At 37.4% G+C, this 12,413-nt stretch overlaps 1 protein-coding gene across 3 annotated transcripts in view; it reads right to left on the bottom strand.

Annotated features, from left to right (window-relative positions):
- The window catches only part of CCDC68 (coiled-coil domain containing 68), a 91,441-nt gene that overhangs the window by 39,506 nt on the left and 39,522 nt on the right, over nucleotides 1-12,413 (bottom strand). For all 3 annotated transcript variants that reach the window (XM_072605997.1, XM_072605996.1, XM_072605998.1), the window contains 2 exons: nucleotides 10,837-10,923; nucleotides 1,688-1,831 (listed from right to left, as the gene is read on the bottom strand). In XM_072605997.1, the coding sequence (XP_072462098.1) occupies nucleotides 1,688-1,831; nucleotides 10,837-10,923 (231 nt within the window). The remainder of the gene's footprint in view (nucleotides 1-1,687; nucleotides 1,832-10,836; nucleotides 10,924-12,413) is intronic.

Here is a 12,413-nt window from a genome sequence, read left to right as displayed (position 1 = left end):
ACCTGGTCCCTCTACAGCCTCCTTACCTTTTTCCCTCTTCTTGCCTCTTCCTCCCATCCCTGCCAAAACAGTATGTATCTGTACACATGACCAGTGCAGGGAGCACAAGGAAAGAGATACAAGGTAAGGATGACCTTGGATCAACTCAACTGATGATTTATGACCACAAGTTCAAAGAAGAGATTGGCTACTTAGAGTCTTTCCAAAATCAGACTGTACTCCTGACCTCCATCTTACAAGGCAGCTACAAAACAAAAGAACATGAATTATGGTGATAATAATAATAACTAATACTAATTACTATGTGCCTGACAACGTGCTGAGCACTTTACAATTATTAACCCTAGGAGGTACGTGCTATTATTATCCCATTTTATAAATGAGGAAACTGAGGCAAATAAGATTTAAGTGACTTTCCCAGGGTCACAGAGCTAGTAAACATCTGAGGACAAGATTTGAACTCATCTCCTGACTCTAGGTCCAGTGTTCTATCTATTGTACCACTTAGCTATCCTAATCACTTCAAAAAGGTGAAAACTCTTCATTAAGTCATTAGGTTACTAATATCATAAACAGTATTTTACCATAAGTGAATTCAGAGTGAGTCACAGGACTATAGATTTAGAGATGGAAGGGAATTCTGAGGTCTTACAACCCAATGTCTTCATCTTACAGGGGAGAAAAATAAGTCCAAGAGTGGTTCAGTAACTTGCCCCAGGTCACACAAAAGTAGTATCAGAAACAGGTCCTCAAACTGCAAAGCCAGTAGTTTTTTCCATTGTACAAGTGGGATGGATACTTGGGATTTATGCTCTAAGACCCTCTGGGAATGGATGAAACTGGTTCCTGAAAATGCCATGTTACCCATTTTCCTTTGTGTACCTCCTGGCAATGCCAGAGATAAAAGAAAAGCAAATTCATCTAAACGTAAGCAGAGAAACTTTTACCTTTCTCTTGTATAGTCACTCAATGGGAACTTGCTCTTCCTAAGTTCCCAGCCATAAGCTTGAGGGGCTGCCAAAAACCTTGATGGTTGACACATTTCCTGGGATTTCTAAGTCTCTATGTAATGAAAGAAGGGGGAGAAAAGTATCTCCCGTCCTTCACCAGACACACACACACACACACACACACACACACACACACACACACACTCCAAAATCTTCTCCTACCCAAACTAACCATGGGATTTTAGAGATGGAAGAGAATGTGGGAGATCATTTAATCAATGCCTCAATTAAGGGGAAGGATAAAGGTTTAGCCTGAGGTACTCAAACCAATTTTTTATGAAACTAGGAGCAGAGTCAAATTTCATGGTTCTGAGGCTAGAACAAAATAGGAAACGGAAAGCTGAGGAAGTAGAACATAGATAGTAGACTGATGGATAGGTGGGGGAAAAAGAACCTTGTGGCTACTTCTAGGTCCCATTTTCTTGCCTAATACAAGACCTAGACAGGATGACACACCAGTGAGAAAATTAGACATTTTGCATGTGACTGAGCTAAAAGGCAGTCAAGTGACTGATCAGAAACCCTATGATGTTCTCTGGGTGATGCTTGCTGCAGAATTAGGTGAAGCTCACAATTAATGTCCTTCACCTGTCTGGGCATTTACAAAAGTACAAAAGCCTCACTTCTAGGGATTTAAACATTTTCCTGACCTGAGAACTGAAATATAATCACCACACCTTGATTTTCAGCACTTCATTTTCTTTGTTCATTTCTAGGAGTTGTTGATCTTTGTCCTTCATCTTTTCCATCATCACATCAAAACTGGAATGAGAGATCTCCACCTGGGATTCGGGTCCAGCCTCAGCATTGTGACAACAGGGCTGCAATGAAGAAATATGAACGATAATGATCTTCTCTCTTGTTTAAATTCAAAACCTTTGACTACATAAGCCATCCCACTGAGTTTCACAAAGGAAAGAGAAGTCAGGGCATATAAAACAGAACTTCTGATTCACAAATAAGGACAATCCAGTATGTAGCCACACCAAGTTCTAGACTACATCTATCATATGTGGATTTTTCATAAATTTGAAAAAGACCCAAAACAAGGGAAGTAATGAAGTTCTGTTCTAGTATTTCTGACTAGAAAAAAATACATTAACATGATGTTAATAAAAGTGAAAATGTCACATCCCAACTGAACTGGGCATCAAGTCATTTAATTATTAATGATTTAACTCTAACCACATCTGTTGTGTTTGTTTATTTTTGCTGACTTGTGTGATTTCATTGGTATAGGGTACTCTGGGTGAGGCACTTCTATCCCATAGATTGGTGACTATTCCAAGTCTTTAAGTCCTACATAGTTGTCCTGGAGGACTCAGAACTTCAAGTGACTTACCCAGGTTCACAAAGTCAGTATAGGTCACAGATGGGCCTCTGTCTTCTTGACTCTATGCCTGGCTCTCTACCCATGATATCATATTGCCTCATGGGTCAGGTAGCTGGGTGTATTTGCACCAAACTTTGAATCAGCTTGTGGATAAAGAAAAAAACTCTGTTTCTAGAACTTGTCACTTGATCTGCAGCCATTTGTGGAACATTACCTGCATATACTCAGCTTTGATGGGTTGCTGCCCTCAGTGAGTTTGTGTCCTAGTGATGTCTGATTCCTGATGACTTGCTGAGCAACAGATCAAAAGTACCATTTCACCAATAGAGCTAAGAGAGATAGTAAGTTATACCTTGTGCCCTGCACCTGATATATACTCTATATACCTGATATATACTCTATAAACAATTAAATCATTTTTTTAATCCAACAACTTTACAGACTTAAAAACATCAGCATAGAATTCTTACAAACAATAGAGGTTATGTGTGCCTAAGATAAAAGCAAAGAAAATCTGATTTAGCTTCACTGTTAGATTTGTTAGAGATTGTTATTAACATAAATAAGGATATTATACCTCTTGGGGTATTTTATGCAATTCATATCAAGTTCATTTAGAGACCAGATTCTTCCTTACATGAAAAGCTCTCTTTCATTTATTACCTGGGCTCAACAAAGTCAAATGTGGGGCCATTCTTATTAGGTGATGTTTTACTCTAGTTCTACCATTCTACTTGTTCCAAAAAAGAAATCCAGTCCTTTATTTCTTTATATACTCCCCCAACTCTCCCACATTGCCTAACTTTACTCTGCACAGACTAAACACTCAATAAATTCTGAGTAAGAAAGTTACTTTCATGGCTACCAGTACAGAAATCTTAGAGAAAGTAGCAAAAAGACCAGAACAAAATGGAAAATTTGATATTAAAAAAACAGAAGAAATATAAGGAAATCATTAAAGACTAATTATAATGCACTGATAAAGGTTAAACTGTTTACTTATGATATATGAAAATGTTGTCAGTATCCTTAAAATTCTTATAATTACTAAGGCAGTTTGTAAGAAAGGTTGTGGCTGAGTTGTGCATGATAAGGTGATTCTAGAAAACAAAATCTGGTAAGGAAAAGTAAAAAGAATAATTATCTCACAAAAAGGAGATGTGAAAGGAAGAATGGATACAAAGCAAACAGCTCATAATGCTGAAACTTACTCTCATCTAGGTTGAAGAGGCAGCAAAACAGTGTACAACTGAAGAAATTTATAAGTCTTCTGATCTTCTAGAGAGGTGAGAAAACAGAGAGGAGATGGGGTGGGAGAGGGACTTTTAAAAGGTTGTATAGAATAAGAATGGGGGAGGATAAAGGAGGAATTTTTAAGGAGAGGGTAAAACAAGGAATAAGAGGGTAAGGGGAAAAGATAAAATAACAGGGAAGGGGTAAAAAGGGAAGCTGAGATGGAAAAGAGTAAAAATAAGATGGAGTGAAATTCACAAATAGTAATTAGAACTTGGTCAAATCATAAGAATACACGTCATTGTCCAACTGATAAATGGGTCAAAGAGAATGAGCAGACTATTTTCCAATGAAGAAATCTAAACATTTATAATCATATCAAAATTCTTTAAATCATTATTGATTAGAGAAATGCAGATTAAAATAAGCTGAAGATATCATTTTTACCTCCCAGATTGGCTAAAATGGTAGAAAGGGAAAGTGACAAATAATGGAGAGGACTGAAAAAATTGGATACTAATGTATTGGAGGAAATATTGAGAGCTGATCCAACCATTTTGTAGATCAATCTGGAATTACGCCCAAAAAGTTAATAAACTATCTATACCCTTTGACCCTGAAATACCATTACTTGGTCTAGGAAAGGAAAATGCAAAAGAACCTATGTGTTCTAAAGAATTTATACCAGCTCACTTTGTGATGGCAAAGAACTGGAAATTGCAGGATTGCCCGTCCATTGGAAATAGCTAAACAAATTGTAGTATATGATTGTGATGGAATATTACTGTGTTTTAAGAAATGATGAGCTCAGTGATTTAAGAAAAACATGGAAAGATCTGCCTTAAATAAGACTGACATGAGCAGAATCAAGAGAACAGTGACAGCCATATTATCTTAAGAATGACTGAGCAAATAAGTTATTTTGTCCACAATAGATACCCAAAGTAACTATAAAGGACATATGAAAAAGGTCCTATTTGCATCAGGAGAAAGAATTGATAGATAAAAATATGAATAGAATAATTTTATACAGACACACACATATGTATGGTGATGGTGGTTGTTGTCCTTCGTTTTCAGAGGACCAAAATGACATCACTATGATAAAGTGAAGTTTCAGTGAGTCCGACTGTAGCTGATCAGACTAATACGAGCCTGGAATGTTCTACCACAGGTTGGGCACAGATAGTCTGTGTGAATATTTGGAGTGCATACTCCAAATCTGCGCATCCTATGTTTACATTGTGCTGCCTCAATTCTGCTTTGCTCATAGAGCACAGAACCCTTTCTGATATGGGCATGCCATGCTGAGCAGTGCTGTGCCACTGTCTCCCATGTTGCACAGTCAAATCCAAAGTTCTTGAGAGTGTCCTTATATCACTTCTTTTGACCACCACATGATTGCCTGACTTATGTGAGTTCTCCATAAAACAGAGCTTTTGGCAAGCGTACATTTTGCATTCGAACAACATGGCCAGCCCATCGGAGTTGCACTCTCTAAAGCATAGTTTGAATGCTTGGCAGTTCAGCTCAGACAAGGACTTCAGTGTCTGGTACCTTATCCTGCCAGGTTATCCTCAGAATCTTCCGAATACAGTTCAGATGGGAGCATTTAGTTTCCTGGCATGGCTCTGGTAGACTGTCGATGTTTCACAGGCACACAACAATGAGGTCAACACAACAGCTCTGTAGACCCTCAGTATGTTAGTCAGTCTAATACTTCTTCTCTCCCAGACTTTTCTTTGGAGCCTCCAAAACTCTGAGCTAACTCTGGCAATGGGAGCATCAACCTCGTTGTCAATGTGTACATCTCTGGAAAGTACACTACCAAGGTAAGTGAACTTATCCACAGCATTCAAAACTTCTCCCTTTGCTGTAATTGATGGTTCCAAGTATGGATAGTGTGGTGGTAGCTAATGGGGCAAATGTTTTCTTGACGTTAATTATTAGGCAAAAATTAGCACTAGTAGTAGAGAACTGATCCATACTTTGTTACATCTCAGCTTCAGAGGCTGCATTGAGTCCACAAACATCTGCAAACAGAAAATCATGCACCAACACTCCCTCCACTTTAGTCTTGGCTTGCAGCCTTTGCAAAATGAAGAATTTACCATCAGTTAACCTTGATACCATGTTTATCCTTATTGAAAGCATTTGACAACATTGCTGAAAACACCATGCTAAAAAGCATGGGAGCAAGCACACATTCACTCCATTGGTGACTGGGAAGGTAGGACAGCATTGCCACTACGCAGAACCTGGGCAAACATGCCATCAGGAAATTGACGTACAATATTGATGAACTTCTCCAGGCAACCAAATTTTGACATAATTTTCCATAAACCCTCATGACTAACAGTGTCAAAGGTCTTGGTCAGGTCCACAAACATTGTGTACACACCTCTATTCTGCTCCTGGCATTTCTCCTAGAGTTGTTAGGCAGCAAACACCATATTGACTGTTCCTCGGCCCTTTCTGAAGTCACACTGGCTCTCAGATATATGATCATCTTCCAGGTGAAGGATCAGCCTATTAAGGAGGACTCTAGCAAGAATTTTGCCAGCAATGACTAAGAGAGAGACCCCGCTACAATTGTCACAGGACAATCTATTCCCTTTACCTTTATAGAGATGGAAAATGGAGGCATCCTTGAATTCCTAGAGGATAATTTCCTCTTGCCATATAACCTGGAAAATTTCAGTCAGCTTTTGTATGAGCAATGGTCCCCCTACCTTGTAAATTTCAGCTGGAATAGAATCAGCACTAGGTGCTGTGCTACATGCAAGAAGCCTAATTGCCCTCAAAACCTCTTCTTCAGTTGGAAGTTCAGTTAAAGAGGGATTAACTTCAACCTGAGGGAAACGTGCAATGACCTCAGCACTGACTGATGATGGTCTGTTGAGAACACCATGGAAGTGTGCAGCCCATCTCTCTAGGATCATGTCCTTACCACTAATCAATGTGGCTCCATCAGCACTGAGTAGTTGTGATGCACCACAGGTTTTTGTTCCAGAAATACCTTTCAGGGAATCATAAAAGTGCTTTGGATTGTTACTATCATAATAAAACTGAATTTCATCTGCCTTCTTACTGAGCCATGAATCCTACATCTCTAAAAGCTTTGCTTGTACTTTGCTTTAGATAGAATTAAATGCTGCATTCTTAGAGGTGGATGAACTATCCTGCTGGTATATCCTGTGGAGTTCTCATTTTTCATTTAGCAGCTTCTGAATTTCCCCATCATTTTCATCAAACTAGTCTTGGTGTTTGTTAGTGTTCTGACCCAGATGAGCAAATGCAATGCTGTACACCAGATTTCTGAAAGTTGTCCACTCCTTTTTTGCTGCACTGTTGCCAACTATGTGTTGGCTCAACGTTCCCTCCAAGTTAGCAATAAACTGTTCAAGTTCAGAGAAGTGCTCTAATTGTTTACACTGATTCTTCTGGTAGTTATTTTGCATTGAGGGCAGCACTTTTGATGAATGTGAATATTTAGCTTGGAAAGGATAAGGATAATCTAGTCAGCAAGCTGGTATGCCTGCCAAAAGGAGTGAATGACAGGCTCATGATAACGTGATTGCCACTCTTAGGAAAAAGTCATTCCACCATCATCAGTGCCTATGTTCCCACCATGACAAGTCCTGATGAGGTCAAAGAAAAATTTTATAAAGAACTAGAGACCTTTATCATCAATGTGTCAAAAGAAGATAAGCTCTGTCTCTCTCTCTCTCTCTCTCTCCCTCTCTCTCTCCCTCCATATATATATATTTATATCTAATGGTTGCCACCTATAGGGTGGGGGAGGGAGGAAAGAAAAAAATTACATGATAATTTTGTTGTATATTTTAAAGGAATAGGAAGTTGTGCATAGCAGATTTGCAGTTTCATGTACGATCTTTTTTATTATACATTATGGAAATGCTTGTTTTGTTTTATAAAAATAAAAATTTTTAGAAAAAGAAAAGGTAGAGGTGGTGGAGACCAGTTGGCAGAGTAACAGCATGGACTTTCTAGGGCACTCCCGCCAAGCCCAGCCAAATACTTGTAAAAAATAGCTCTAAACAAATTCTGGAGCTGTGGAACCCACAGAATGATGGAGTGAAGCAAATTTCCAGTCCAAGACAGCCTGGAAGGTCACCATGAAGCATCTGTCGCACCACTCTGGGAGCACAATGTAGTCCAGCGTGAGCCGTGCCAGCACAGACAGAACCTGAGAAGGCCTGGGGAGACTGAATCTCTTGTACCTGTGGCAGTTTCTGGACTTCAGGACCCCAAAACACCGAGGACAAATTGGAAGATCAGTGGAAAAAGCCTGTGGGACCAGTGTGAGAGAGTGGAGTAGTCTGGCCCCAGTCCCAGAGCAGCTGAGGGGAAGATGGAGGAGGAACCCACAGCAGCCACAGCATCAGCAGCAGCAGTGGCAGAGACAGTGACTGTTTCTGGAGCAGTAGGTCCACAGATTGTGGATGAAACATGGGACTGACAGTACACTCCCCACCCCCACTGGAAGCAGAGATCTACCTTACCAAAGAGCTCAAACGTCAAGTAAATTGCTAGGGAAATGAGCAAAAACCAGAAAAAGAATCACACTACAGAATCTTACTTTGATGAGAAGGAAGACAAAAGCATGCTAACAGAAGAAAATAAAGTCAAAGCACCTCCATCCAAAGTCTCCAAGAAAAATATGAATTGGTCTCAGGCCATGAAAGAGCTCAAAAAGGATTTTGAAAATCAAGTAAGAGAAGTAGAGCAAAAATTGGGAAGAGAAATGAGAGTGATGCAAGAAAATAATGAAAAATGGGCCAACTGCTTGCTAAAGGGGACCCAAAAACTGCTGAAGAAAATAATACTTTACCAAATAGACTAACCCAAATGGCAAAAGAAATCCAAAAAAGCCAATGAGAAGAAGAATGCCCTAAAAAGCAGAATTGGGCAGATGGAAAAGGAGATCCAAAAGCTCACTGATAAAAATAATTCCTTAAAGGTTAGAGTGGAGCAGATGGAAGCTAATGACTTTATGAAAAATAAAGAAATTATAAAACAAAACCAAAAGAATGAAAAAATAGCAGAGAACATGAAATATTTCATTGAAAAAACAACTGACCTGAAAAATAGAACCAGGAGAGACAATTCAAAATTATGGGACTACCTGAAGTCCATGATAAAAAAAAAAAAAGCCCAGGCATCATCTATCATGAAATTATCAAAGAAAACTGCCCTGATATTTTAGAACCAGAGGGTAAAATAAATATTGAAAGAATCTACCTATTGCTTCCTAAAAGAAATCCCAAAAGGAAAACTCCTAGGAATATTGTAGCCAAATTCCAGAGTTTCCAGGTCAAGGAGAAAATACTGCAAGCAGTCAGAAAGAAACAATTCTAGTATTGTGGAAATACAATCAGGAGAACACAAGATTTAGCAGCTTCTGCATTAATGGATCAATGGGCTTGGAATATGATATTCCAGGATTAAAAACCAAGAATCACCTACCGAGCAAACTGAGTATAATACTTCAGGGGAAAACATGGTCATTCAATGAAACAGAAGACTTTCAAGCATTCTTTATGAAAAGACCAGGGCTGAATAGAAAATTTGACTTTCAAACACAAGAATCAAGAGAAGCATGAAAAAGTAAACAGGAAAGAGAAATCATAAGGGATCTAATATGGTTGAACTGTTTACATTCCTACATGAAAAGATAATATTTGTAACTCCTGAGACTTTTCTCAATAGTTAGGTGGTTGGAGGGATTATATATGTATAGACAGAGAACACAGGGTGAGTTGAATAGGAAGGGATGATATCTAAAAAAAAAAATTAAGGGGTGAGAGAGGAATATATTGGGAAGAGAAAGGGACAAATGGAATGGGGCAAATTATCTCTTGTAAAAGAGGCAATAAAAAGATTTTCAATGGAGGCGAAAAGGGGGGAGGTGAGAGGGAAAAAGTGAAACTTAATCTCATCACATTTGGCTTAAGGAGAGAATAACATGCACACTCAATTTGGTATGAAAATCTATCTTACACTACAGGAAAGTAGGGGAGAAGGGGAGAAGTGAGGTGTGAGGGGGATAACAGAAGGGACAGCAAATGGGAGGTGGAGGTAATTAGAAGTAAATACTTTTGGGGAGAGACAAAGTCAAAAGAGAGAATAGAAGAAATGGGGGGCAGGATAGGATGGAGGGAAATACAATTAGTCTTTTACATCACTTTTATGGAAGTCTTTTGCATAGCTATACATGTATAACCTATACTGAATTGCTTGCCTTCTCAGTGGGAGAGGGAGGTGGAGAGGGAGGAAGGGAGCAAAGTTGGAACTCAAAGCTTTAAAAACGGATGTTAAAAATTGTTGTACATGTGACTGGGAAATAAGATACATACAGGCAATGGGGGATAGAAATCTGTCTCACCCTACAAGAAAATAGAGGAGATGGGGATAAGAGAAGGGAGGGGTGTGATAGAAGGGAGGGAAGACTGGGGAAAGGGGAAATCAGAATGCACAGTATCTTGGGGTGAGGGGGGAGAGATGGGGAGAAAATTTGGAACTCAAAATCTTGTGGAAATGAATGTTGAAAACTAAAAAAAAATAAATGAATATAACAAATGTGGTTCTACTACCCAAAAGAAGGAAAGACAGAGTAGCTTAAGGAAAATGTACTCCAATATATCTAATGCTTGTCTATGATGAAATGTTGAATAAAATTTTAGCAAAGAATCAATAGTATTATATAAAAATCAGTATAGTAGGGCTAGATTTGACTTATACAAAAATGCAATTCTGATTCAATACAATGGAAATAAACATAATAGGCCATGAATAATTAAAAGCAATATGAATCATAATTACATCAATTGTTGAAGAAAAATATTTTGAGAAAATATAAAATTTTCATGTTAAAAACATGAAAAGGCACTGAAATAGATTTTTCTTTAATATGATAAATAGTACCTATCTAAAACCAAGAGCTAGCATAATATTTAATAGAGAAATGTTTTTCCAATAAAAACATGATTAAAGCAAGGAAAAAAAAGAAAAGGTAGCAATGATACATTATGAGAAACTTGCAAAAAAAAAAAAAGAACCTCCTTCACCTCTAGAATACTCTCTGTCCCAGAAACACAAGGTCTCCCTTAGCACTCCACCTCCAAGGAGTGTTTTTATGGTTAACGTAAGGAAAACGCAAAATAAAATCACAGTCATTTTAGCAATCTTTTGTTTTCTGAATTCAGATAAGTATTAGGAAGCTTATTAAGACAATACCTTTGCACCTAGTTTGTGATTTGTGTTCTTATGACCTGTTTCATCTTTAAATATCTGGTATCGTATCTTCTCTAGTGTAGTTCGAATCTGCAGAAAGGAAAAAAAAGTGTTTTTGTTGTTCAGTTGGGTTTTTAGCAATCTCCTTTCTCTAATGAGGTTTAGTACCAAGGTATATTAAAAGATCATCTAATTCAAAGGTTTTCAAACTTTTTGGTCCAAGAATCATTTTTATTCTTAATAATTACTGAGGACCTCAAATATCTATCAATATGTACCATTTAAGAAACTGATAAATTTAAAATATTTTATTAATTCATTTAAAATAACAATAATAAACATAACACATTAACATAAAATTTTAATTTAAAAAACTACATTATCAACCCCCCAAAAAGTTTAATAAGAATAGTAGTACTGTATTACATTTCTTTTTTGCAAATCTTTTAATATTTGATTTAATAGAACACTGCTCTATTCTCATATATGCTTTTGCTTTCAATCTGTTGCAAAGTCGTTTTGCTTGACTTATATGAAGAAAATTTGGTCTCATGCAGAGAAATTAGAAAAGGGAGAAGTATTTTCATAGGAAATAACATCTAAGTATGAAAATAGTTTTGACCTCAGGATGCTCTGAAAGAGTCTTGGGGATTCCAATATCTATGAACCATACTTGGAGAACCACTGATCTAGTCTGATCCCTTCATTTCACAAATGAAAAAACTGAGGGGTTAAGTGACTTTCTCAAAGCTTTCAAAGGTAATGGAGTAACACAGCAAAGACTCAAACCCAGGTTTTCTGACTTAAAATTCCATACTTTTTCCATTATGTTACATGACTTCTCTTTTGTGTTATGATGATGAAATGAGATAATATTTGTAAAAAGTATTTAGCACAATGCTTGGCACATAATAGGAAATGCTATATAAACACTTATTTCTTTCCTCTTTCGCTCTTATGCTTCTAAGTCAAGGTACCCATCATAAGCATGGCAATGAGAAATAAGAGCACTATTTAAAATGACAGTCCTATATAAGTACCTTTTTTTTTTTTTTGCAAATCTCTCTGAATATTTCTCAGCAATCTAAGCAAAATTCTTGATTTAAGACCCTATCTAGTTAAACCAGAATCAAAGACCATTACAAAGTTATTACTAAGGAAGAATTTTATAGAGCAGCACATCAGAGAGATTGGTTTCTTTAAAAGGGAGACTGAGTTTGAAACAAACAAACTGATGAACTCTGTTCAAATTTATTAACTTTGATGTGATACATTACTCAATCCCAAGCATCTCACGAACTAACTGATGCCTCAAATTTCCCCATTTGCACCCTAAAGGCTGTCCTGTGCAACAGTTTACAGATATTTTTAAAGCACCACAAACAGGACTTTTTCTTTTAATCAGTCATTGAATCAAAAAATATTTATTGAGTACCTACTATGAACCATAGAGAATACAAAAGTAGCAAAAATCAAAATCCTTACAAAGAGCTCAAAATCTAGTTGAGAAGATGAGATTAAAAATGAGATAATTTGTTGTCAATGTTTAGTCATTTTTTAGTCATGCTTGGGTCTTCATG

This window comes from Notamacropus eugenii, chromosome 4 (assembly GCF_028372415.1).
Source record: "Notamacropus eugenii isolate mMacEug1 chromosome 4, mMacEug1.pri_v2, whole genome shotgun sequence".
Lineage (NCBI taxonomy): Eukaryota > Metazoa > Chordata > Mammalia > Diprotodontia > Macropodidae > Notamacropus > Notamacropus eugenii.
The sequence above is the reverse complement of the archived record's forward strand: the minus strand, read 5'-3'. Positions and strand labels throughout refer to the sequence as shown.